Genomic DNA, 25,706 nt, shown 5'->3' with positions numbered 1-25,706 from the left:
CGAGTGACCAACAACTACACCAAAGGCGCTGGAGGAGCCTGAGGCCGGCCGGTGCCAACCGCAGCATCTTTAGGAGATGCAGCAGCATATCCCTCCGGGACAGGATGCCAGGTCTCGGCAGGGCTACGCCGTACCCATCAGTGCTCTCAGGGACACCTACGACAGCAAAGCCAAGCCAGGCGCACAGCTCTGGGTATTAGGACAGACACACGGCTCAGCTTACACCCTGTGTGGCCACTTGAGGTCGTCAGGAGATGGGTCTGGATGGAGCAGGGACCGGGAAGGGGTAAAGGAGGCAACTGAAGCGAATCTGAGGAGTTTAGGCTTTTGACAAGACGGCTGCAGGCCCACGAGCTGATTGCTCTTTTCATTCTAGACTACATGCAAGCAACCTGCCTTGCGCTTTACCTCAACGCCCCTAATAAACAGGGCTGGAGAGTGTAACTGGTAGAAACTGCTCCACGCACCTGGGCTGACATAGGTCACATCTCTTACTTTGCTAGTCTCCTGCGCTCCACGGGCCTTTTACAGAAATCCAGCATCTCTTTCTGGAAGTGTCTCCCCCCGAATATTATATTAACCAAGAACGCAGGGAGGCTTATGGAATCGGAAAGGAAGGGTCAGTTCAGATTCCACAGAGAATAAGGAATGGACAGGTGACACTCACCTGCATCCGCAAAGAAGCCAGCCCTGCCGAAATGAGGCTTCGACAGTCTGGATTCTTCCAGAGGCTGCCAGCCAAGCCTGCTGTCTTGAGATCGTGTCTGGCCTACCGGTGGGCTCCAAATACTGCCCACCTTTTGAACCCAGTCACTGACACGGCCCGGGTAGCAGCCTGGCCCAGGAAGGCTGCCTCGACACCCGCCGCCTCGCGGGTCCTGCACGTGTGCAATCTCCTCCCCCTCCCCCAGTCAGCAGGGCTGCCTGGAGACTCTCAAAGGAAGACAACCTTCTGGGGTGTCCCTCCTACCTCCACCTTCTGAAAGAAGGCTCCACAGAGGCTCCAAGGTGACACATCCTTCAGTGGGAGGTTTGCCAGGGAGTCCAGGTCTGCCAGGGAGTCCCAGGGGTGCCTGCAAAGAGGAAAGGAAACAGATGCAATCTTTGCTGGAACTTTCCACATCAGAACCAAAGTTTGGAAAACTGCAGGTTTGTCTGCTCTGCTCTACCTCCTTTGAGTGCTTCATCCACGTCACCCTACTCTCCCTTTCAAGGACGCTCTCCCCCTGCTCGCCCCTCCCCCCGACTCTCTCCTCTTTAAGCCCCTACTTTTCCCTCCAAGTCTACCTCGGTTTCCCCTTTCTATGTCCCTCCTCTCCTTTAAAAAATGTGTTTTTAATCCGCAGTTGAAATTTCTAAACATGAATTTATTATATAAATCCTGTTAAAACTTTCCAGCTTCATGAGTGTGAGAGCAATAATGCAGAATTACCCGAGAAGGCACTAAATAGGTCGTGATTGCTCAAGCAGAAAAACTCATTTAAATGATTTAAAAGAAGTTATTATAACACAGTCTTTTCCCAGTGACCTTCAAATATTTATCTTCACCCATAGAGCACACATACTGTAATAGAAACCCAGACACAATGTTAAGACTAGCCATCCAAGATTTTAACCAACAAACCCATTACTGTTGGTACGTGAGTTTTTGTTTTTTTGTTTTTTTGTTTTTTTGTTTTTTGATTGGAGTATAGTTGGTTTACAGTGCTGTGTTAGTTTCAAATGAGTTTCTTTTAAAAGTGAACTCAGTTCTAGCCTTTGTACTATCAAAAATGAAAAAAAATTGCATAGGTAGTCTGCACGATAATGTGAAATAAAATACAGAGCTACCAGAAGGGGCTGTGGAGAACGAATGGGCAGACATACAGGAAGCACTTTGATGGACATCAACAATTCTCTGGCTATGGATGGGAGAAAAACCCATCACCGGTTTGTTGGAAGATGGGCTCAGATAAAGGCAGGCCAGATGACAGGCCATTCCTCCCCGGAGGTTCTGGAGGCCCACCCCAATCCTGTCCTCAAGAATGCTTTCTTCTTTGAGTTATTTTTTGTTTCCCGGCATCCAAATATATTTATACACAATCAGCAAACATTAAATTTTCATTAAAATTTTGAAAAAAATTAAAAAGTAAAAATAAAACAGAATGAAATTTCCTGGAATAGTTTAAACCATGCCTTAAAAACATCAGTGAACTGCAAATTCATCAGTGAACTGCAGGACCTCCGCTGCCTCCAAACTTGTATTTATTTTGTATCTCGCTGGAGAACCAACTCCTTGTGGAGACCATCAAAACCATTATTCTCCATTAAAGAGAACTTATTGAGATGAAATTCGTACAAGAGAAAGTAACCCCTTTAAAACGAACAATTCAAGGACAGGTGGTGGGTTCACAGCTCCTTCTGAGTTTCACCTCTCCGCCCACCCCCTTCTCTGTTTCTCCCTCACTTTCCCTTGCCCTCCAGCTGCCTTACAGGAGAGCTTCTGGAAAGCACTTTAGACTGTCTAAAGAGCCGGGAAGGATGTAAAACTGTATGGGGTCCAGCCCCTCCCAGCGTCTCGCCTTCTCGCTCCCTCTTGCTTCCACCTATAGCCGTGTCTTCCTTCTGGCCTCCTCATATCTCCTCCACAGCCCGCCCTTCACCCCTCAACGTCTTTTACTCCACTGACCTCCATTTCTCATCCCCTGGCCATATCCTGGGCTCACTCCTGTTTTCCATCACGCTCGCTGTGTTCCCCCCTCCCTCCCTCTATTCCCGCTCTTCCTCTCCTCCGCCATCTCTCCGTAGCCTCCAGCGGGTTCCCTCCTCCCCCTTCCACACACTCCATCTCTCAAAACCCCTTTCAGTTGGTTCTCTCCTCCCCGCACTCCCCACCTCCCCGCAGGTCTCAGCGCCCCCTGCAGGTCCCCCTCCCCTCCCCACCACCACCTCCCCCCAGGTCTCAGCGCCCCCTGCAGGTCCCCCTCCCCTCCCCACCACCACCTCCCCTCAGGTCTCAGCGCCCCCTGCAGGTCCCCCTCCCCTCCCCCCCTCACCACCTCCCCTCAGGTCTCAGCGCCCCCTGCAGGTCCCCCTCCCCTCCCCCCCTCACCACCTCCCCCCAGGTCTCAGCGCCCCCTCCCCTCCACTCCCCCCCCATCCATCCCCACCCCGCCACGGTCTCTCAGCACTACCTGCAGCGCCCCCTGCAGCTCCCACGTCCCCTCCTCCAGATTCCGCATGCCCCATCAACCCCTCCCCCGGCCCCGCCCCTTGCACGCGGCCACGTTCCTGCCCTGCGCCTGCGTACTGCCATTCTTGACCCTCGAGCCCGGGCAGCTGTCTGCGGCGGCAGGCGGTGGCCTGCAGCACGCGGCACGAGGTGGAGCCCACCGGTACTGGGCCGGCCGGGCGCCGATGCCACGCCTCCCGGGTGAGGGACCACCCCCGGGGGCCAGACTGCAGCCTCCTCCAGAGCCGGAGCTGCTCCGCTTGGGTGTGGGCAGGAAAGGTTCCGGTGGGTGGCGAGGAGGGGGTCGGCCAGGGTGGAGCCAGGAGGGGGGAGGTGCCCCAGACCAGGAGGGGCTCATGCTAGACCTGAGGTCTGCATGGCCAAGGGTGCGTGGGTAGAGGCTCGAGGCAAAAAGCCTCCGTGGCTCAAAGGGTGCTGAGTCTGGAATTGTGCCCTGGTGGGAAGCTTGTCCAGGCCTCCCTTCTAGGCCTAGAATGCGCATTTGCTGGAAGCCTGCACAGGGTCAAGCGTTCCAGGCCTGGAATGTGCATTTGTTGAAAGCCTGCCCAGGCCCACATCTGTTGGTTCTAGAATCTTCTGGACAAACACCTGCTTTAGTCTCAGTCCTACTTAGTCCAGCCCCTTGTAGGCCTAGGCTGAGTTAACTTAGTCCTGAGCCGTGTAAGCCCCAAAGCCTTTTGAGGCTGGAACCTTGTCAGGCCTTGACCAGCCCCAAAGCCTGCTAGGCCGAACCCACTGTGCCCACCCACACGGCTTGCTCTTTCTCTGACAGACCAAGTCACAATGGCAGGGACCGAGATCTCTGTGCCTCCGGAGCAGTTCACCAAAAGCAAAGAACCAGGGTTGATAACAGAAAAAGCCCTGGAGGAGGAAGAAGAAGGGGTGTGCAGAGCGAGGGAACACCCAAGCTCTGAAGAGTTAGAGGCCGAGAGCACCCACGGGGCCCTCCAGGCCAAGATCCCAGGGGACGAGCTGGAGCTCCTGCTGGCCATCCCGGAGGAGGGCGAGAAGCACATCCTGACCCTGCAGATGGTGCACTTGACCTCCGAAGATGCAGAGCTGCAGAACCTGGCACCACAGCACCAGGAAGAGGTGCAGGGGACGGTGCAGCAGGCTGGTAGTGGGCTGCAGTCACTGGTGTGGCTTGGGGAGGGGTCCCAGCAGAGCCCGCACCAGTGTGTCACCATTAGCATCCAGGAGGAGGTGTACCTGCTGCAGGAGGTGGAGGTGATGCAGTTTCATGTTCTGGAGGAGAATGTGACCGGGGCCAGTGAAGACAGTAAGTGTGCAGTGAGCCTGGCAGAAAGCTCTGGATCTAGAAAGGTACAACTAGTTTTAATAAAATGGGGGGCAGGGGAGGAAGCCAGAAAACTGTTTTTTAGAGTTACCCTTCATGCAGTATTATGTATGGACAAGCAGTTTAAAATTTGCAATTTAAAATTAAATACAGTAAAAATATTTCCCAGGAAAATCTTGGGGGCCCTCATGTTGTTTTTGAAGAGTTTAAAAAGTTACACTAATTAGAATACGATGAGACGCATCGAGTCTTTAAATTGTGTTCTGTTTCACCACCGAGACCCTCGATGCTTAGTAATTACAGTTGAAGCATTTTGGTTGCAATGGACAATCTTCTGTGCTTCTTTAATTTGTGTTTTTCTCTATGGATTCTGTGGTTTCATCAAAGCAAAGAGTTGAATCAGGCTGTAATTAATAGTACTGTACTTGTTTGAATACCTGTTTTTGTGTATTAGCTTGAGAAAGGTCAGGAAGAGGAACGGCTGCTGGCTGAAGGTGGATCCAGTGAAGAAACAGAAGGGCAGTTTCTTCTTCTGGAAGTGAGACCAGGAGATGAAGGAAGAGTTGAAATTGTTCTGACAATTTCACCCTTAAATATTGAGAAACCTGCGCTGGGTCAAGCACGTGTTGAAGAAGCCAACGCTACAGAAAGTCAAAAAAAGACAAAGGGTAGGCCAGTTCCTTTGTAAGAGACTCTTCAAACAACAGGGCTGCTGATTCTCTTCAGGGGAAGGGGATGGTAGTTGAAGTTTGAAGTGGTTGCCTTAGTCGCTTTCAGCATGTCAGGAAATGGGAGAAGTTTTGAGCTAACGTTCTGTATTGTGAGTCAAATCCAAAAGAGTTTTGCATCTTGTGCGCAGATGTTTTGAAAGCATAGTACAGAGGCTCCCGAAAAGGGCCGTGCACATAAATAGAAATTTGGGCCCCATCTGCTCCCTAGTTTGCATCCCCGGGGGGTTAGGGGGTCTGACGGAGACCAGAGCAAGTGCTTCAGGCCCTGGAGAAGGAAGGAGTGATGCCCAGAGGGCAGCAGAGGCTCCCTTTAAGGGGAGGGGATGTTTAGGTGAGGCCAGGAAAGAGGATGACTCTGACCCTCGAAAAGTATTTGTTCAGCTTTTTTTAAAGTATTAGTTTTTCTCCCTTATTTAAATCAAGAGAGTCCACCCTTGAAGTCTCAACTTTTAGCTCATTTATAAAAAGTCATATCTGGCCACCTTCGGCTGTTTCCTCCTTCTAGCAACAGCTAGTCAGGGTTAGAAAGAGACTCAGTTTAGAAAGCCACACTGCCACCACTGTCCCTCCTTCTTACGTGTGGTTAACGTTATTCATTTAGGCTGATTGCCTCTGGCTTCAGTAGCTGGTTGCATTCGTAACCTTTGCTATATATTAGCTTCTCATATATTTAAATTAAGAGATTGTACCCCCAAATTCCCAGCTCCTAGCTCATTTTCAGGTTTTTTAATATATTCACAATTCTGTGCAAGCGTCACCACTGTCTAATTCCAGAATATTTTTATCACCCTAAAAAGAAAAGTGTACCCATCAAACAGTCACTTCTGGGCATTTCATTTAAATGGAATCATACCCAGGTAGCACATGGCCTTTTGTGTCTGGATCCCTTCACATACCATAACGTTTTCAAGGCTCATCCACGTCGTCGTAGCATGTGTCGGTACTTCATCCCTTCACCCCTGAATAACATTCCATTGTGTGGATACACACCATGTTCTGTTTATCCAGTGATCTGTTGATCCAGATTTAGGCTGTTTTTACCTTTTAGCTATTGTCCATGGTGCTGCTATGAATATTCATGGACAAGTTTTTGTTTGCACACCTGTTTTCAGTTCTTTTGGGTGTATACCGAGGAGTGGAATTGCTGGACACTCTATGTTTCACTATTTGAGGAGCTGCAGAGCTGCACCAATTTACATTCCCACCAGCAATGTAGGAGGGTTCCACTTTCTCCACATTCTCACTATTCTCCATTTAAAAAAATGACAGCCATCCTAGTGAGTGTGAAGGGGTGTCCCATTATGGTTTTCATTTGCATTTCCCTAATGACTAATGATGTTGAGTATCTTTTCACGTGTTATTGGCTATTGGTGTGTCTTCTTCGAAAATGTCTATTCAAATCCTTTGCCCATTTTTAAATTGGTACCTGTATTAGCTTCCCAGGGCTGCCATAACAAAATGCCACAAACTGGGTGGCTTAAAACAACATAAACAGGGCTTCCCTGGTGGCGCAGTGGTTGAGAGTCTGCCTGCTAATGCAGGGGACACGGGTTCGAGCCCTGGTCTGGGAAGATCCCACATGCCGCGGAGCAACTAGGCCCGTGAGCCACAACTACTGAGCCTGCGCGTCTGGAGCCTGTGCTCCGCAACAAGAGAGGCCGCGATACTGAGAGGCCCGCGCACCGCGATGAAGAGTGGCCCCTGCTTGCCACAACTAGAGAAAGCCCTCGCACAGAAACGAAGACCCAATACAGCAAAAATAAATTAATTAATAAACTCCTACCCCCAACATCTTAAAAACAAAAACAAAAAAAAAACCATGAACATATTCTGTCACAGCTCTGGAAGCTGGAAGTCTGAAATCAGTGTTGATACAGCCATGCTCTGTTGGAAGGCTCTAAAAGAGAATGTGTTCCATGCCTTTCTCTTAGCTTCTGCTGATGCAGCAACCACAGCATCCTTGGCTTGTTGGTGCATCCCTCCAAGTCTCTGCCTCTGTTGTCACATAAAGTTCTCCGTGTGTCTCTTTCTGTGTCTCTGTTCTCTTCTTATAAGGATACCAGTCATATTGGATTAGGACCTGTCCTAGTCCAGTATGATCATCTGAAATTGTCTTCAGAGACCCTATGTGCAAGTAAGGTCACGTTCATAGATGTTTGCCATTAGGACTGCAACGGATCTTTTTGGGGAACACAACTCAACCCCAAAACCTTCTATTCCAAGTTTGTTGAGTGTTTCATCATGAAAGGGTGTTGGAATTTGTGAAGTGCTTTTTCTGTACCTATTGAGATGATCATGTAGGGCTTTCTCTCCCTTTCTTTTGTCAGTTTGGTGTATTACATTGATTGATTTCCATCTGTTCAACCTCTCTTCCATTACTGTGATAAATTCCACGTAGTCAAGGTGCACAATCTTTTAAATATGCTACTGGATTTGGTTTGCTAGTATGTTGAAGATTTTTGCATCGGTATTCATAAGGGATATTGGTCTATAGTTTTGTTTTGGTGTCTTTTTTTCAGTATCAGAGTAATACTGGCCTCATGAAATGAGTTGGGAAGTGTTTCCTACTCTTCTCCCTTTTTTTTTTTAAGAGTTTTAGATGTTAGAGTTTAGATGTTTTTTAAGAGTTTTAGATTGCTGTTAATTCTTTAAGTGGGGTGGTATTCTCCAATGATGCCATCTGGCCCTGGGGGTTTCTTTGTTGAACTTTTTTGATTAATGACTCAATCTCTTTATTGATTGTAGGGCTATTTGGATTTTCTATTTCTTCTTGAGTCAGTTTTGGTAGTTTGTGTGTTTCTAGGAATTTTCCATTTTGTATAGGTTTTCTAGTTTATTGGCACACATCTGTGTATTCTCTTATAGTCCTTTTTATTTCTGTACGGTTGGTAGTACACTTTGCTTCTTGATTTTAGTTATTTGACTTATCTTTTTTTTTTTTTTTAGTTACAAGTCTAGAGAAAGTGTCAATGTTGATCTTTTAAAAGAACCAACTTTCGTTTCATTGGTCCTCTCTGCTGTTTTCTTATTTTCTATCTCATTTATCTTCACTCTAATCCTTATTATTTCTTCCTTCTGCTAGCTCTGAGTTTAGACTTCTCTTACTTTTCTAGTTCCTTAAGATGTAAAGTTAGGTTATTGATCTGAAATATTTTTTCTTTTTTAATGTAAGTGTTTACAATTAAAAGTTTCCTTCTGAGCACTTTAGCTATATCCTGTAAGCTTGGTGTGCCATGTTTTCACTTTTATTCATCTCAAAGCATTTTACAGTTTCTTTGTGATTTCTTCTTTGACCCATTGGTCCTTTAGGAGTATGTTGTTTAACTTCTATATATTTGTGAATATTCCAAATTTCCTTCTTTTATTGATTTCTGACTTCATTCCATAATGGTCAGAGAGCAAATTATTTCTGTCTTTTAAAATTAATTGACACTTGTTTTCTGATTTACCATATGGTCTTTCCTGAAGAAGGTGCCTTATGTACCTGAGAAGAATGTATGTTCTCCTGTTGTTGAGTGGAGTGTTCTACAGCTGTTTCTTCTGTCCAGTTCGTTTATAATGTTGTTTAAGTCTTCTGTTTCCTTGGTGATATTCTGTCTAGTTCTCTTCATTGTTGAAAGTGGGGCATCGAAGTCTCCAACTGTTACTGAACCATCTCTTCCTACTTTCAGTTCTTTCAGTTTTTGCTTCAAGTATTTTGGGGATCTGTTATTAGGTTCACGTATGTTTATAATTGTTATATCTTCATGATGGTTTGACCCTTTTATCATTGCGTTATGTTCTTATTTGTCTCTTGCAACAATTTTTGTCGAAGTCTGTCTTGTCCATTAGTATAGCCACCCAGCTTTCTTTTGCTTACCATTTGCATGGAGCACCTTTTTTTCAGTTACCACATTAGGTGAGAAAAGGATGTGTTTAGTTACTTTGTATTTAAGTGGAACTTGAACACCTAAAGAAAGGTTTGTACAAATACATAAATGTTGTCTCTCCCTCCTACAGAAGGAAAACGAACCTTCCACTGTGACATCTGCACGTTCACCTCTTCTAGAATTTCGAGTTTGAATCGTCATATGAAAACTCACACCAATGAAAAGCCTTATACGTGTCACCTTTGCCTGAAAGCTTTCCGTACTGTTACTGTCCTTCGGAATCATATCAACACCCATACAGGTAAACAGCTGAGAGGGACGTTTACCTTGAATGATGTGTGTTGAGGCTTAGGTAAGAATGCAAATCCATCTGTTTGTATATTAAAATAATGCAGTTTTTTAGACTTTAATTTTGTCTTTTTTCTTCAATTTTAGTTAAACACGTTGGATGTTCCCAAGGTTTTTCTCATATCTTTCCGGGGCCTTTGTGGTTTGAAGAGCCTCTTAATTTTTAAAGCATTTTGAGACTGAGTGTCATTAATAAGTTATGATTCCCTAGGAAAAGTGTGGCTAAATCTTGCTTGAAAGAATAAACGATGTGATCTTACAGGAACCAGGCCCTACAAGTGTGGTGACTGTGACATGGCATTTGTCACCAGTGGAGAACGTGCCCGACACAGACGTTATAAACACACTCACGAGAAGCCCTTTAAATGTTCCATGTGCAAGTACGCTAGCGTAGAGGTAAGTTCACTCTTCAAGTTTCGTAGTGTTGTATTAAGAAGCTGCTGTCACAGTCATGTAAGTCAAACTACCAGTAGAATCTCTCGTAACATCTCTGCAGGAAACAATACTCATTTTGTTTCCTAAATTTAATTTTTTAAATGTGATTTCTTTGATTACTGACTAGGGAAAGCAGTATGCAGAGCTGTACAAATTACAAATAACATATGGTCCTGGAGAAATAATTCTCATATTTGTTCATAAGTTCTACCCTGCATTCTCTGTAGGACTCGTTCCACAAAATCAAAGTGTATTTGCTCTGACAGAACAGAGACCCAATCTGAATGTTCGCTGAGAGTTTTGAGCTTTCCTCAGTGGCACTTGATTTGATACAAAGCAATGTGCTTAAAGATTTAAACATGGCGGGGCTTCCCTGGTGGCGCAGTGGTTGAGAGTCCGCCTGCTGATGCAGGGGACGCGGGTTCGTGATCCGGTCTGGGAGGATCCCACGTGCCGCGGAGCGGCTGGGCCCGTGAGCCACGGCCACTGAGTCTGCGTGTCCGGGAGCCTGTGCTCCGCAGCGGGAGAGGCCGCAACAGGGAGAGAGAGGCCGCAACAGGGAGAGGCCCGCGTACAGCAAAAAAAAAAAAAAAAAAAGGTTTAAACGTGGCCATTTCCACTCTTAATGACAGAGGCCAACTTGTTAAATCTTCAGTTATAAGTCATGTTCATTTCAACTAGATCAGTTTCTTTATACCTTCCAGCAGATTTAGCACACCCTCAGTGAAACAACAGAACGGTATATTTACTTTTTTTTTTTTTTTTTTTTTTTTTTTTGCGGTACGCGGGCCTCTCACTGTTGTGGCCTCTCGCGTTGCGGAGCACAGGCTCTGGACGCGCAGGCTCAGCGGCCATGGCTCACGGGCCCAGCCGCTCAGCGGCATGTGGGATCCTCCCAGACCGGGGCACGAACCCGTGTGCCCTGCATCAGCAGGCGGACTCCGAACCACTGCGCCCCCAGGGAAGCCCTATATTTACTTTTGAGTGTCACTTTTGTACAATTAATCTTTAAGAACTCCACTATCTAGCAGAGCGCATGCTGGGTCCTGATTTTGAGCCCCATTGGGAAAGGACGATACGCTTGAATTGAACTGAGTTAAAGGGGATGGCTAAAGTTTAAATACAGCAGTGATGAAACTGCGTTTCATCAACTAGGAAATTTCACAGACGGCAGAATTTGATTCCAAAAAAAAAATTTTTTTTTTTTTTGCTATAACTATTTTCAAAAATTATTTGTCATCTGAGTTAAAGGTTGAAACTGTACGCTGAAAACACAAAATGAGGGTTTCAAAAAACAAAGCCATCTGAGAATCCTACGCCTAGAATAGACGTTTGGTTGGTGTCCTGCCAGTTCTCAGCACAAATTGCCCACGTTCGCTGAGACCCTTCTCCAGGATCGACCTCAACATATGGACCCTCTGTTTCTGCCCTCACCCTGTTTTTTGCATCTTCCAAGTCCTAGCATGCTGGTCTGCTCTAAGGGGGAGTAGCCAAAGCCCCCCACCTGACGCCACCCCTTTACACATATGCCAGCAGGCATGTGTGAAGCTGGGATGCAGAGTACCCCAACTTCTGAACTCCCCTCCCTCCCCCTCCTACCTTTCAAAGCCGTCCAGAGAAGGTTTACACACAGCCTTCTTTGATCATGCACACCACTCCGCTTTTCAAACCTCTCATGCTACAGTTTTTAAAATTCCTTTTGTTTTGCTTTCTGATACACTCAAAGCTATCTTTTCTTCTTCTAAAAATCTAAGCTAAATTTTTTGGTTTGGGTCTTGTTTTCCATTCCGAGTCTTCCTTTGTTCTTGAATGTTCTTTAGGCTTCTGGGTACTTTTGCTGCACATTAGGGAACCAGGCCAAGTGGAGCCTTCCTGAGATCACAGACAGGCTGCTGAGGGCTTTCCCACGTCTGTAGCCCAAGCGTGGTTCATTACCTCTGTTTCTGCTAAAGGTAGAAAAGAGCCTGAAAGAAGTGAATACAGAATAAGAACAGTCCTAGAAGGTCACTACAGTAGGCCCAAAACATGATAAAATGGGCATGTTTGCCCTTTAACTAATTGCCTATGATACGTAATTAATCAAATTAGAAGGTATTTTCTTCTACTTAAAAGTTCTTACAAACTGCTACCGCGTAGAACCTATTCTTATTTTTTATATATAAATGTATTTATTTGTTTATTTTTGGCTTCGTTGGGTCTTCGTTGCTGTGCTGGACTTTCTCTAGTTGCCGCGAGCAGGGGCTACTCTTCGTTCCGGTGCGCGGGCTTCTCATTGCGGTGGCTTCCCTTGTTGCGGAGCACGGGCTCTAGGCATGTAGGCTTCAGTAGTTGCAGCACACAGGCTCGGTAGTTGTGGCACGTGGGCTCAGTAGCTGTGGCTCGTGGGCTCTAGAGCACAGGCTCAGTAGTTGTGGCGCACGGGCTTAGTCGCTCCGCACCATGTGGGATCTTCCCGGACCAGGGCTCAAACCCGTGTCCCCTGCATTGGCAGGCGGATTCGTAACCCCTGCGCCATGAGGGAAGTCCCCGCGTAGAATCTATTCTTAATGGCAAGGAAGGTGTTCCTCCGTCCCTGGGCCGTTTAGGGTCCACAGAACTTGGAACTGTGAAGTACCTCCGACAGATGTCGGTCCATTCAAGAGCTCACGTTTTCAAGTTTCTCTGGTATGCAAGCAAACAATTTTCTGGCCTCTGCACTTCCGCAGCATGATCGAAACTTTGCAGCTATTGAGAGGCCGTTGCCTTAGAAATGAAAATAAGATTGTGGATGCCAGGGAGCAGCTAGATTTCCATTTTCCTTTGTAAAGTGAAGCTGAGGTGAGAGTCTCTTGAACGTCCCTGTTCATTGTCGCCCGAGGGTCTTACGCACACACATCAAATGCAGAGCGTCATCCGCTGCAGAAAGGAAGCGGCAGTGGCTTTAGCAGGTTCTCTCCAGGGTGGGAGGTAGGCTCTGCTGTTAAGATCGGACTCGTTTAGATCTTTTACAACGCTGGTTTATCGAAGACGCCACAAGTTTGGAGTTTCTGCTGCAATAAATATCTTTCATTTGTTTATCAGGCAAGTAAGTTGAAGCGCCACATCCGTTCGCACACGGGCGAGCGCCCCTTTCAGTGCCATCTCTGCAGCTACGCCGGCAAAGACGCCTGCAAGGTGAAACGGCACATGAGGACGCATTCCGGTAAAAGTTCCTCACGCTTAAGGCCAAATAAGTAAAGCGTAGTTTCCTTCTTACAAGTGACCTTGGCAAAGTTATCTTCGGTGCAGAATTAGAGGTCGAACGTCAAAGTGAAGTTTTGACACAGGGATGTTGCCTCTGCATTTATTTAGCGTTGAGGGAGCGTAATTCAACACGTAAACACAGCACGTAGATACCCCGTGGTGACCCCACTGTGAAGAGTAAACACCGTCAACTATTTGCTCCCATAGGTTTTCCAGGTTTTTCAAAGTCGGCGCCTTAATTCATCCTTCAACGTTAAGGCAAAACAAAAAACAAAGTGTACTGATTCCGTAAAGCACCGTCTTTATATTTTGTTTTATAAGGACTATGATTATGTGTGCTTCTGGGTTCTTTACGCCGAGGGTAGGAACTAGGTGTGGGTCTTGAACTGTGAGTACCGCCAGATGTTAGGAGAGTCGCCCATCTGGGCTGCCGTCCACACAGCTGGACACCACGTTGTCCGGGCTTGATTTAGGGACCTGGCCCTAGTTGGGGGTTAAACATATGAGAAAGGAGTTGCAAAGGGAGTCTTGGGGGGGAAAGAAAGGCTTTCAGCCCCAGGTGTCCTTTGGGGAGCACCAGGGGTTTCGGGGTGAAGCCCCTCGGCGGAGGGTCACTGTTGTCATCCGTGTTCCAGGTGAGAGGCCCTACGAATGCCACATCTGCCACGCACGCTTCACCCAGAGCGGGACCATGAAGATACACGTCCTGCAGAAGCATGGCGAGAACGTCCCCAAGTACCAGTGCCCGCATTGTGACACCGTCACTGCAAGGAAGAGCGACCTGCGTGAGTGTCTGGCTTAGAGAACTTCCTTTAGCTGCCCCGTGGGCCGGCTCTTCGGGAAGCCTGTGGAGCCCTGGGCCTGATTCCAGGGAGGCAGCGGGATTCAGGTGCTGCTCCTGGGTGTGTGTTTGGTTTTTTTCCGGACGTGCTGTGATGCCATCTTGTGGCTAGATCTCGTAAGTGCAGTTTCAGAGTCTGGCCCAGGCCCGGTCCAGGTACACAGATGAGCTCTCACGGGCATTTGAGCTCCTAAAGGGCTTCCCGGGTATTATTTTATTCCATAGTGGGCCTGTTTTTACAGATGACGAAGCGGATAAGGGACAAAAAGCGAACTGCCCCAGAGTCTCGTGACCAGGTGCCAGGAGGTGGCCTGATTTCAGGTTCTGACTCTCTATTAAATGATCTCTCCCGTGACACTCGGCAAATTTTTCTTAAACCCTTGCTGTGACCCCAAACAATTCTGGGAACCGAGGGTGGAAGCACGACATGGTTCTTTCCGTAAGGAACTTGCTTCAGTAAAAGAGCCCGCTTCATGTGACGTGAAATGCGTCCTGTGACAAGGTGAACCCCCCTAACAGTACGAGGCACCTTGAGCAGGTCCGAGTGCCAGACTGGGAGCTGGGATTGTATCTCGCCTGCAGAGGAAACCGGCCCTACTTAGCCGGGGGCGGTGGTGGAGGTGACGGTGAGTGAACCAGCCCCTCTCCTTTGTTTCGGGGTTCCTGGTCTCTCATTTTCTTCTTTCTAAAACACATAACACTGTGACACTCAGAATATGTCGGCAGAAATAGAGTCCCTGGTTTGCCCAGAGAAATTCTGGAGATGAGAGGCACAAACATTTGCAAACATTTCTGAAAGGGTGAAGGTGTTTCATGAAGTCTTAACTTTGCGTCCAGATCCTTTGTCAGTTGCAAAACACAGCCCAGTGAGACCCCGTAGGGCACAAGAGTCTTGAGCCAGTTGCCAAGAAAGGACATTACCGACACCACGGCAAAGAAATACAGGTCATGTCCCATCCAAGTCGGTGGCGCACTCCCTATACCTCCATATACGCGTAAGATGCTTTGTACACAAGCTAAGTCTTCCTTCCTGTCACTATATGAGACACCAAGCTCTTTAAATGACCGAGTCGGCACGTATGAGGTGCAGAGACGTCTCACACAAAGGACCACAAAGCCACCACGCTTTGGACTTAGTTGAGCCGAAACTATCCTAGAGCGCGCCTCTCGAGTACGACGTAGGGAAAAACAGAGCACTGGCCTCTAACAGAACGTCGGGGCTTCTATTTTAAGCCAGAATACAGAAGTTATATCTTCGTTATGTAGAACCATCTTAACATTATCCGCAAAGCCCGCCCACACCGTAGGGTTCTCCAAGTGCTTGTTAAATGAACACGCCAGGTCCGACGTGCCCCAGCTTAGCTGGCGCTTGGCTCCACATGAACGAATGTTACGATGAGGTGTCAGCGTGCCATGCATTTAGGGCCGCAGTGTTTCAGCTGAGACCGATTTTACCTCCCAGGAGACACTTGGCAGTGTCTGCAGGCACTTTGGTTGTCACAGGCGGGGAGGAAGGGATGCTACTGGCACTAGAGGGTAGAGGCCAGGGATGCTGCAGAGAACAGGACACCCACCCAGGAAGGCATGAGCCAGCCTCAAGCGTTAATACAGGCAGACCTCGTTTTATTGCACTTCGCTTTCTCGTGCTTCTCAGCTGCCGCGTATCTTACAGATTGAAGGTTTGTGGCAACCCTGCGTTGAGCAAGTGTGTGGGCACCATCTTTCCGACAGCATTTGCTCACTTCTGGTCTCCATGTCACATTTTGGTAAATCTCGCAATATTTCAAACCCTCCACCAGCAAAAAGATTATCACTTGCTGAAGGCTCAGATGATTAGCATTTTTTAGCAGTATTTTTAAAGTATGTGCATTGTTTTTTAGACATAGTGCTAGTGCACGCTTAATAGACTACGGTATAGCATAAACATAAATTTTATACACAGTGGGAAACAAGGAAATCCGTGTGATTCACTTTATTGTGATGGTCTGGAACGGAACCCGCAATATCTCCGAGGTCTGCCTGTAGTAGCAAGGGTGAGAAACCCTATTTGGAGCGTAGGGGGAAATCGGCCTCACGGAAAGTAACCCTATTCTCCCACGTGATGTTCGGTTACTCTTTTAGGTGTCCATTTGCTCAAGCTGCATACGTACGAAGCTGCAGAGATGAAGTGCCGCTACTGTTCTGCTGTCTTCCACGAGCGCTATGCTCTCATTCAGCACCAGAAAACTCACAAAAACGAGAAGAGGTTCAAGTGTGAACACTGCAACTACGCCTGCAAGCAGGTACTGTGTTTCAGGCACTTGGGGGAGGAGCCGAGAGTTGAAAGCAAGCGTTCTTAAAGTGTGGCTCACAGACCCCTAGAGGTCCTTGAAACCGATCAGGATCATAAGATCAAGATCACTGTTATTAACTAGTTGTAATGCCAACACATTATTCGCCCTTTTCACTAGGTGACATTGGCACTGATGGTGCAAGAACAGTGGAGCTGCTTTAACGTGAGTCAGTGCGGCCACACCAAGCAGGACCACTGTGTTCTTGTTCTTCGTGCACTGGCAGCAAAAAGGAAGGGCAGTTTACTTAAGAATGTCCTTGACAAAGCCGTGAAAGTTATTCAATTTATTCCATCTTGATTGACCCTGAATGCTGTTTTTAATAGTCTGCGTGATGAACTACGAAGTTGGCATAAAGCACCTCCGCTGTCCTCCAAAGCACGGTGGTCATCTGGAGGAGGCATCTGTGGGACTTTTGAGTTGCCAGCTCAACTAGCCACCTTTTCATGCATCACTATTTTTTCTTGAAAGAACAGACGACAAACTCTACTTATTCCATTATTGGGTATTTGGTAGACGTTCTCTTGAAAGCCAATGAAGTGATCCTGCCACGTCAAGGAAAATGGGTTGCCAAGAAAGCAGTTCCCACTTGGAAAACTTACATCCATCAGCGTGAACCTGGCAGCTTTCTAATACTTAAGACTTTTCAAATGAGACTGAAGTGATTTTAAGAAAGCATTTTTAATAGTATGTACTCAACACCTAGAAGCTCTTTATAACTCAGAGCTTCTGATGTTTTCCAAATGACCCACCTGTTATTTACAAAATCACGCATGTTATTTACAAAATCACGCATGGGTTAAAGATCCATTCAAAGTATAAAAAGATCAGCACATTTTAACATAACAAAGTACAAAAAGTTCACTGGTGTGGTTTCAGGCCCCACATTTTAACCAACTTTTAAGAAATCACCACTTGTTGAATGTTGGTGTAATAGAGAAGAATACCCACAATTATTTGAGAAAAACTATAAAAATTCTGCTCCCTTTCCCAGCTACGTATCTGGGAGAGCAGATGTTCTTCATCTATTTCGGCCACAAGAACACACCCCTGCAGACCGAAGGCAGAAGCTATTTCCTTTGAATAAGGTTGCCACACTTAGAAATAAAAATAGATAATGACCAGTTAAATTTGCATTTCAGGTAAACAGCAAATACTTTTGTATACAGGTATGTCCCAAATAGCGCCATCTCATATATGAGGCGAGACATTAGTGTTTTTGTTTTTTAAAAAAATAGATAATAGGGCTTCCCTGGTGGCGCAGTGGTTGAGAGTCCGCCTGCCGATGCAGGGGACGCGGGTTCGTGCCCCGGTCCGGGAAGATCCCACATGCCGCAGAGCGGCTGGGCCCGTGAGCCATGGCCGCTGAGCCTGCGCGTCCGGAGCCTGTGCTCCACAACGGGAGAGGCCACAACAGTGAGAGGCCCGTGTACCACAAAAAATAAATAAATAAATAAAAATTAAAAAATAGATAACAGACATTTACAGAGGTATGTTAACATAGTTGATTTGTTGTTATTTTTCAATGAATTGATAAATATTTTTTATATTTTTAATTTCTCAATTGATTTCGAATTGAGTCAATATTAATAGATGTCATCCCCATAAACAAAAGCTCCATGGAGTTGGCCATGATTTTTTATGAGTATAATGGGTCCTAAGACCAAAAGCTGAAGAACCGAACAGCGGTTTTGAAGCATCGTGTGCTACTGTGAATACCTTGCCACTGGTCACCAAAGGTGGAGGTCAGTTCTTCTTGTGTTTCAAAGTGTGGGCTAGAAATAGCATATGCTTTGAATAAAGGAGAGTGAGTTTTTCTCGTAGATTTTGAGGTTTAGACTGTTTGGATGCCTCAGGCTCAAATTTGTGTAAATCAGCTAAGAGAGCTTCCTGGAAGATGGATGAGACTTGGGAGGTGGTCCCAGGGAGGATAGAGCCCCAGGTGTTTGGGGAGCAGAGAGCAGACAGGGGTACCTGGAGGCCAGGGATGAGGCCAGAGCACTGCTGGGTGCACTGAGCCGCTTTGGTCCTGGAGAGCAGCCCTCCCAGGTTGGACCACAACTCCCAGCAGGAGACCAGGTGAGGCTTACCTGGGAGAGAGGAATGAGCTGAAAGGTGCGTGGCGGGGAGGTGTATGTTCATGAGAGAAAGATTGCAAGGAAGGCCATCAGTTAGGGCATTAACAGTAATGCAGAAGTGGTCGTATATTCCATCTGAATAATCATGCCATTTTAAGTAAAACAAATAAAATGTGTACTTCTCCTTGGCTCTCTCTATATTCTTGTCCTGATGCCCCAAATGATTTACTCATATAAATCTTAGTTAAAATTTTTGGCGATTTCTTTGCCAAGAACAATTATTTTCACCCAAATGCTTTTTTTTTAAAAAAAAAAAGGAATTTATTAAATTTATTTATTTACGGCTGCATTGGATCTTCATTGCTGCACATGGGCTTTCTCTGGTTGCAGTGAGCGGGGGCTACTCTTTGTTGCAGTGTGTGGGCTTCTCACTGCGGTGGCTTCTCTTGTTGCGGAGCACGGGCTCTAGGCATGCGGGCTTCAGTATTTGTGGCACATGGGCTCAGTAGTTGTGGCTCCCGGGCTCTAGAACGCAGGCTCAGTAGCTGTAGCTCACAGGCTTAGTTGCGCCGCGGCATGTGGGATCCTCCCGGACCAGGGCTCGAACCCGTGTCCCCTGCGTTGGCAGGTGGATTCTTAAGCACTGTGCCACTGGGGAAGTCCCCCACTATGCCTTTAAATTGATATGAAGATTTGTAACACTATCAGGAAGTAGCCGGGAAAATGTTTAGATGCTTAATGTCCTTCAGACCCCAAAAGTCTGCTGAGTTGAAACTCTAACAATAGATTTACAAGTTTGCAGGTTCCATCTGCCCTTTGTAAACTCAGATCATGGCAAATAATTATAGAAATAGGGCTGCAAATACATAAGCTCTTTGGGAGGGGAAATGGATGACGGGTTCACTCCCCGAGGTATGTTCTACTCCATCCCTCCTGGGACTGTAGGACCAGCTGGGATTAATCCTGGAACTTGGTAACCTGATGGCAGGGACTGTGTAAGCGTGTTTCCTAGAGGCCAGACCGCGCTACTTCCACGGCAGTGCTGTGTCAAGAATGCGTTTGCTTTGTTTTTTCTTAAAAATGCACACATCTTTGGGGAGGAAAAAAAAAAAGGTATACAATAAATAACGTCTGATGCTAAAGAATCCCTGTCAGTAGCTCAGCCATTTGTTTTCCTTCCCTTCTAGGAACGTCATATGACAGTTCACATACGTACCCACACTGGAGAGAAGCCGTTTGCCTGCCTCTCCTGCAATAGACGTTTCCCACAGAAGCAACTTTTAAACGTGCACTTCAAGAAATACCATGATACAACTTTCGTCCCGACTGTTTACAAATGCCCCAGGTGTGGCAAAGGCTTTACCCGCTTGGTAAGCTCCCTCAAGTCCCAATAAATCCTCCTTGAAAAGATCCCTGTGCCCCCAGGCACGGTGTCACACTTGGGCAGTTTTATCCTGATTATAGAAACTTGCCAGGATTTAAGGTAGCATCTGTCATGCCTTAAGAAAGTGGTTATTAGATTTTTGGAGTCACAAAACTCTTGAAAATCTTATAAACATGTGGTTTCCCTTCCGTGAAAAAAGACACTCCTGCAGACAGAATCTTGCGAATGGCTTTAGGGAGTTCTCAGGCTCCCGGACAATCTACCAAGAACCCCTGCTTTTAGGGTAACATTTTAAAAATTGTCCCTGTGGATTAGATTTAGGCTACTTCACAGAGAGAATGCAGTTTTTAATATGTTTTGTAGATATTCTTAGAATAGGGCTCTCGGTACTGTGCTCAGAAATACACTTACTCTTCAGTTTTATTTTTCTAGGTGTCGTATTAGTTATCTATTGCATAACAAACTACCTCGAGACGTAGTGGCTTAAGACAACCAACATTTGTATCTCTCATTTTCTGTGGGTTGGGAAGTTGGGAGTGGCTCAGCTGGGTGGTTCTGCCTCTGGGTCTCTCGTGAGTTGCCGTCAGGATGTTGTCAGGGGCTGTAGTCATTGGATGGCGTGACTGGAGCTGGAGGCACCGCTTCTAAGATGGCGTGCTCAACATGGCTGTTGGCAGGAGGCTTCAGTTCCTCGCTACGTGGACCTCTCCATTGGGCTGCTCAAGTGTCCTCGTGACCAGAGCAAGAGAGAGCAAGGAGGAAGCCACAGTGTCCCCTAATCTTAGAAGTGACACGACCCTACTTTTCTGTTCATTAGAAATGCAGCATATAATTCAGCCCATATTCAAGGGGTGAGGGGTAAAGTCCCTTTTGAAAGAAAGAGCGCCAAAGAATTTGTGGACATTTAAAGCCACCACAGATGATTAGCTAGATCCCTAGATGATGTCTGTACTTTATAAAAGTTTAGAATTATCTGAACTTGACTATTTTTATGGAAAAAACTATGTTTTCTCTTAGAGGAAGATGGTAGGGTAGTTGTGTTTTTTGGGTAGTGTGTGGGACAGTTCTGGAGTGTTAATGCTATTAGTTGAAAATTTCAAACAGAAGCGGTCGGTGGCAGTGCTCCAAAAACAGTGTCATTCATACTGAGTTAAAATTGTAAAGAAGCTGCCCTTTGGTGTGAGAAACAAGAAAGCAGAGTAAAGAGTAAGCCAACCTCACAGAATCCTTCAGAACATGAAGTCAGAAGTTTTGAAACTTCTCCTTCCATTCAAGAAAGCACATTGGGACTTGCATCTAGAATATAGAAAGAATGTTTACAACACTATAATAAAAAGTTAAATACCCTATTAAAAACAGGCAAAGGATCTAAGTAGACATTTCTCCGAAGAAAATATACAGATGGCCCATAGGCACATGAAAACATTCGTCACTAAGGAAATGCAAATCAGAATCACAGTGAGATACCCCTAGGACGAGCCATTAGAATGGCTGTGATCAAAGAAGGCAGATAATAAAAGATGTGGGAAAACTGAACCTGTTATACATTGCTGGTGGGATTTTTAAACGGTGAAGTCACCTTGTAAAACAGTCCAGCAGTTCCTCAAAAAGTTAAACATAGAGTTACCATGTGACCCGGCAATTCCACTCCTAGGCATGTATCCCAAAGAGTTGAAACATATGGCCACACAAAAACTTGTACACAAATGTTCACAGCAGCATTATTCATAATAGCCAAAAAGTGGAAACTACCCAAATGTCCATCAACTAACGAACAGATAAAACGTGGCCCGCCCATACACTGGAATATTATTCAACCACAAAAAGAAGTGAAACACTGATACATGCTATATAACGTGGGTGAACCTCGAAAAAAGCCAGACACAGAAGGCTACATATTATATGATCCATCTTGATGAAATGTCCAGAACAGGCAAGTTCGTAGAGACAGAAAGTAGATCAGTGGCTGCCTGGCTGGAAGGAGGGGGAATGCAGAGTGTTTACGGTATAGGATTTCTTTTTGAAATGTTCTAAAATTGATTGTGGTGGATAGTTGCACAATTCTGTGAATGAACTAAAAACCTTGAAGTATACATTTTAAACAGGTGGATTTTATGGCATGGGAATTATATCTCAATAAAGCTGTTTATAAGAAATAAAAGAAAGGGATTTCCCGTTTCTGGTTCCATGTGTAAGGAACTTGGAAGTCACTACTTCATCCTAACAAGTAAAAAACTGAATAGAGTGAAAAGTCAACAACTCTTTAGGATCCGTAAAAGAGGCGAGGCCACAGGGCAAACTGCTGCCCGCAAGCTTGGAGACACAGACAGGTGAATGCAGGGAGTTCCCTCTTACCTGAGCAGAGACTTAGAAGCAGGAACTTCTGTGGAAGCCAGTGCCGGTGTAGGAAAACCAGAGCTGTCACTGATGAATTGCTGGAGGCTCGGCGTGGACAACTGAGTGTTGAAAGGTGCAGGGGGATCCAGTCATAGGGGGATCCCCACAATATTGTGAGCTTTACCACCAGGAGTTTAACAAGGTTCCCACAGCGAATATCTAAAAAACAAAAACAAAAAAATCTCCTTCTGCTTCCTGCAGGGGGAGTGGAAAAGGAACCATTCTTCTTACCGAGGCCTGTTCTAGGGGTAGACTAGTTAACCAGTGCCTAATCTGCTGGGGTTTTATCAGAGCCTGACTGACCTGGGGAAGGGAAATACCCAAGTCCACCCCATTCTAGACATTCTGTCCCACCCAAGAGGGGAGAAAAAAGAAACTGAGAAACCACAGCCCAGAGGCACAGGCTCACGGAAAGGCTGAGCCCTCAACACAGGCTGGAGAACGCACCCCACACCACCACATTACTAAAGGCTTATTTACAGCAGCTCCTTTTATGCAAAAAAAAGAAAAATTCCAAGGCGTGCCAAACAGCAAAAAACACAATTTGAAGAGACAGAGCAAGCATCAGGAATGGCAGGGATGTTGGAGTTATCAGACCAGGAACTTAAAACTACGATTCATATGCTAAGGGCGCTAACAGAAAAAGTAGGCAGGGCTTCTCTGGTGGCACAGTGGTTGAGAGTCCGCCTGCCGATGCAGGGGACAGGGGTTCGTGCCCCGGTCCAGGAGGATCCCACATGCCGCGGAGCGGCTGGGCCCGTGAGCCATGGCCGCTGAGCCTGCGCGTCCGGAGCCTGTGCTCCGCAACGGGAGAGGCCACAACAGTGAGAGACCCGCGTACCGCAAAAAAAAAAAACACTTAAAACTCAACAATAAGAAAACAACCCAGTTAAAAAATGGGCCAAGGACTTTGACACCTCACCAAAGAAGATATACTGATGGCAAATAAGCATATGAAAAATTGTTCCCCATCATAATGTCATCAGTGAAATGCAAATTAAAACAATGAGATACCACGACACACCTATTGGGATGGCCAAAATCCGGAATACAGACAACACCAAACGCCAGTGAGGAGGTGGGACAACAGAAATTCTTCTTCATTGCTGGTTGCAGCGTAAAATGGGGCGGCCAGTTTGGAAGACAGTTTGGAACTTTCTTACGAAACTAAACATACTCATACCCCACAATTCCACAGTCGTGCTCTTTGGTATTTACCCAAAAGAGCTGAAAGCTTATGTCCACACAAAAACCTACACACAGGTGTTATAGCAGCTTTACTCATAATTGCCCAAACTTGGAAACAACCAAGACTCCCTTGAGTAGGTGGATGGATAAACAAACTGTGGAGCATCCAGACGGTGGAATATTACTGAGCGCTAAAAAGAAACAAGCCATCAAGCCATGAAAAGACACGGAGAGGGACTTCCCTGGTGGTCCCGTGGTTGGGACTTTGCCTTCCAACGCAGGGGGTGCGGGTTCGATCCCTGGTCGGGGAACTAAGATCCCACATGCCTCGCAGCCAAAAAACCAAAACCTGAAAAAGAAGCAATATTGTAACAGATTCAATAAAGGCTTTAAAAATGGTCCACATCAACAGTGAGACGCCTGATTGAACACCTGTAGAGACCATAACCTCCTGGACTTTGGATGGCTCATTGTGAGCAAACAGCAGTAAGATGGAGACGGTGGAGAAGTTTCGTGGTCTGTATACCTTCCTTTTCTTTTCTTTTCCCTCCTCTCCCTTGTCCCTTTCCGACTCCTCCTTCTTTAGTAGATTGTAAAGAAAATGTTAGCATCAGAGAACTAGAATTGGATTAAAAGGGCTTCCAAGAATGGAGAGAAAAGCTTTGGTAGAGGACCGGATAAGTCAAGGGACCTTAACCACGCGGCAAGTATATGATTTGTCTCGGATGGCGCCAGAGTGCTTTTTCTGGAACTGCATCATTTGGACAGTGCCACATATGCTCATTTAACACAAATTTGTGAAGAACTTACTAGGTGCCAGGCTCTGTGCTAGCCCTAAGGACGCCGGATTCATAAGGTTGGAGTTATATCTTTGAGGATCGTTAAATCTATTAGTTCCCTAACATTGTCGCTCTTTTTTTGTTGTTACTCTTCTTTTTTTTAATTAAAAACATTTTTTTAGTTAGAGAACTTCTTATTAATTCCCTTTATATAATTTAAAAAGCAGGTTTTTAATATAATAATTTAGCGTGGCATAAATGTTTAGTCATTACAGTTGGAAAATTATTACTCTTATTTTTAAGAGAAGTTACAAAAGTTTATGGTAATCTGAAACCAACAAACCAATGGCAACAACAACAACAAAAATTAATATTAAAGAAAAAAAACTATTTTGAGGATGTTATCTAGAAAGAGTGAATACTTCAATTAAGTGAAATAATGATTATTTATGGACTTATGGTTACTTATTGGTTTGTGTGTGCCTAGTTCTTTAGAGACCTAGCATGACCAGTACTGAATACTTCTATTCAACTTGTGATTCCCAAGAAGAGGAATGGGTGTCCCTTTCATCTCTTTCGCTGAACTTGTAGATACAAGAAGTGACATTGTTACCAGCACATTATCTTTGTCCAGGACGACAACAGTATGCTTTGCATTAGCTTCCTGTGTTAGGAATTCATAGTGTACACGGTAATACAAAAAGAACTGCGGCAAGTGTTGGTGGGGTAAAGGATTCTGAGTGTCCCAGGTTAATGAAAATGGTGTCATTCTCCTCACATCTCCCCTTTCTGAACATGAGAGCAGCCATTTATTTTCCTGTTGAAAATTCTCAGATGTTGTATGACAGCGAGTGGAGTGAAGCTATTTCTTCGTTAAGAATAGCTAGTAAACTTCTGTGTCTTTTCTCTCTAAAAAAGATTTGATGGTACAGACACAAAGAAAGAACTACCGACTGAATACTTGGTTTTCATTCTTAGCCTCACAATACACAGTGGGCAAAGTATAACAATTAGATGGTAGAAACTTAAGTTAGTATTTACTTTCAACGTTACGGGGCAGGACATTACACGAATTGGAAGAAATTTTATCAAAATCGTTCATAAAGAAAACCTCAGATTTCTCTTTAACTTCCAAAATACTTGAAATTGCAAGATCATGTTTTTGACCATTGCAAAAAACTGTTTTGAAATCAGCAATACAACTTTGAATATTTAAAATCCCTTTTTTATAACATGATTAGGACTAAAGGAGAAATCAAGAATAGAATTAAGATTATATTTAAAACTTATGAATAGCGCGTGTCCAAACTAATGGGATGCAGCCCAAAACTACAGCTATTCGAGTCCTTGGCGTTTCCATTTGAATTTTAGGATTAGCTCGTCAATATTTGTAAAGTTGTAGCTTTAAATGAGTTTATAATACAAAAAGTAAAAGAGGAAATAAACATTCAAATTAATATTTTAGAAAGAGCAAACATAAAAAAGGTCCACATCAAAAAAATCTTAAAAAAAAAAGACATGGAGGAACTTTAGATGTGCGTTAAGTGAAAGCAGCCAGTCGGGAAAGGCTCCACA

At 45.5% G+C, this 25,706-nt stretch overlaps 3 protein-coding genes across 5 annotated transcripts in view; 1 reads left to right on the top strand and 2 right to left on the bottom strand.

The window, feature by feature from the left end:
• The window catches only part of PCK1 (phosphoenolpyruvate carboxykinase 1), a 58,495-nt gene extending 36,239 nt beyond the window's left edge, over positions 1-22,256 (bottom strand). Inside the window, exons 1-2 of the mRNA XM_030841614.2 lie at positions 22,123-22,256; positions 971-1,073 (exon numbers count right to left, since the gene is read on the bottom strand). Of these exons, the coding sequence (XP_030697474.2) occupies positions 971-1,017 (47 nt within the window). The 5' untranslated portion in view covers positions 1,018-1,073; positions 22,123-22,256. The remainder of the gene's footprint in view (positions 1-970; positions 1,074-22,122) is intronic.
• Positions 4,016-25,706, top strand: part of LOC115844499 (transcriptional repressor CTCFL) — a 28,183-nt gene continuing 6,492 nt past the window's right edge. Inside the window, exons 1-9 of one of the 3 annotated variants that reach the window (XM_030841620.2) lie at positions 4,016-4,336; positions 4,430-4,555; positions 4,984-5,197; positions 9,260-9,430; positions 9,740-9,873; positions 12,973-13,093; positions 13,770-13,919; positions 16,097-16,257; positions 19,571-19,753. In XM_030841620.2, coding sequence (XP_030697480.2) covers positions 4,016-4,336; positions 4,430-4,555; positions 4,984-5,197; positions 9,260-9,430; positions 9,740-9,873; positions 12,973-13,093; positions 13,770-13,919; positions 16,097-16,257; positions 19,571-19,753 — 1,581 coding nt within the window. Of the gene's footprint in view, positions 4,556-4,983; positions 5,198-9,259; positions 9,431-9,739; positions 9,874-12,972; positions 13,094-13,769; positions 13,920-16,096; positions 16,258-19,570; positions 19,754-25,706 lie in introns of those variants that run through there. The other 2 variants (XM_030841619.2, XM_030841621.2) reach the window with 2 other exon arrangements.
• The window catches only part of LOC115844438 (RNA-binding protein 38), a 94,847-nt gene continuing 92,586 nt past the window's right edge, over positions 23,446-25,706 (bottom strand). Inside the window, exon 4 of the mRNA XM_060284786.1 lies at positions 23,446-23,701. Within this exon, the coding sequence (XP_060140769.1) occupies positions 23,446-23,701 (256 nt within the window). The remainder of the gene's footprint in view (positions 23,702-25,706) is intronic.

The sequence above is a fragment of the Globicephala melas genome, chromosome 15 (assembly GCF_963455315.2).
Source record: "Globicephala melas chromosome 15, mGloMel1.2, whole genome shotgun sequence".
Taxonomy (NCBI): domain Eukaryota; kingdom Metazoa; phylum Chordata; class Mammalia; order Artiodactyla; family Delphinidae; genus Globicephala; species Globicephala melas.
This window is presented reverse-complemented; position numbering and strand designations above follow the sequence as displayed.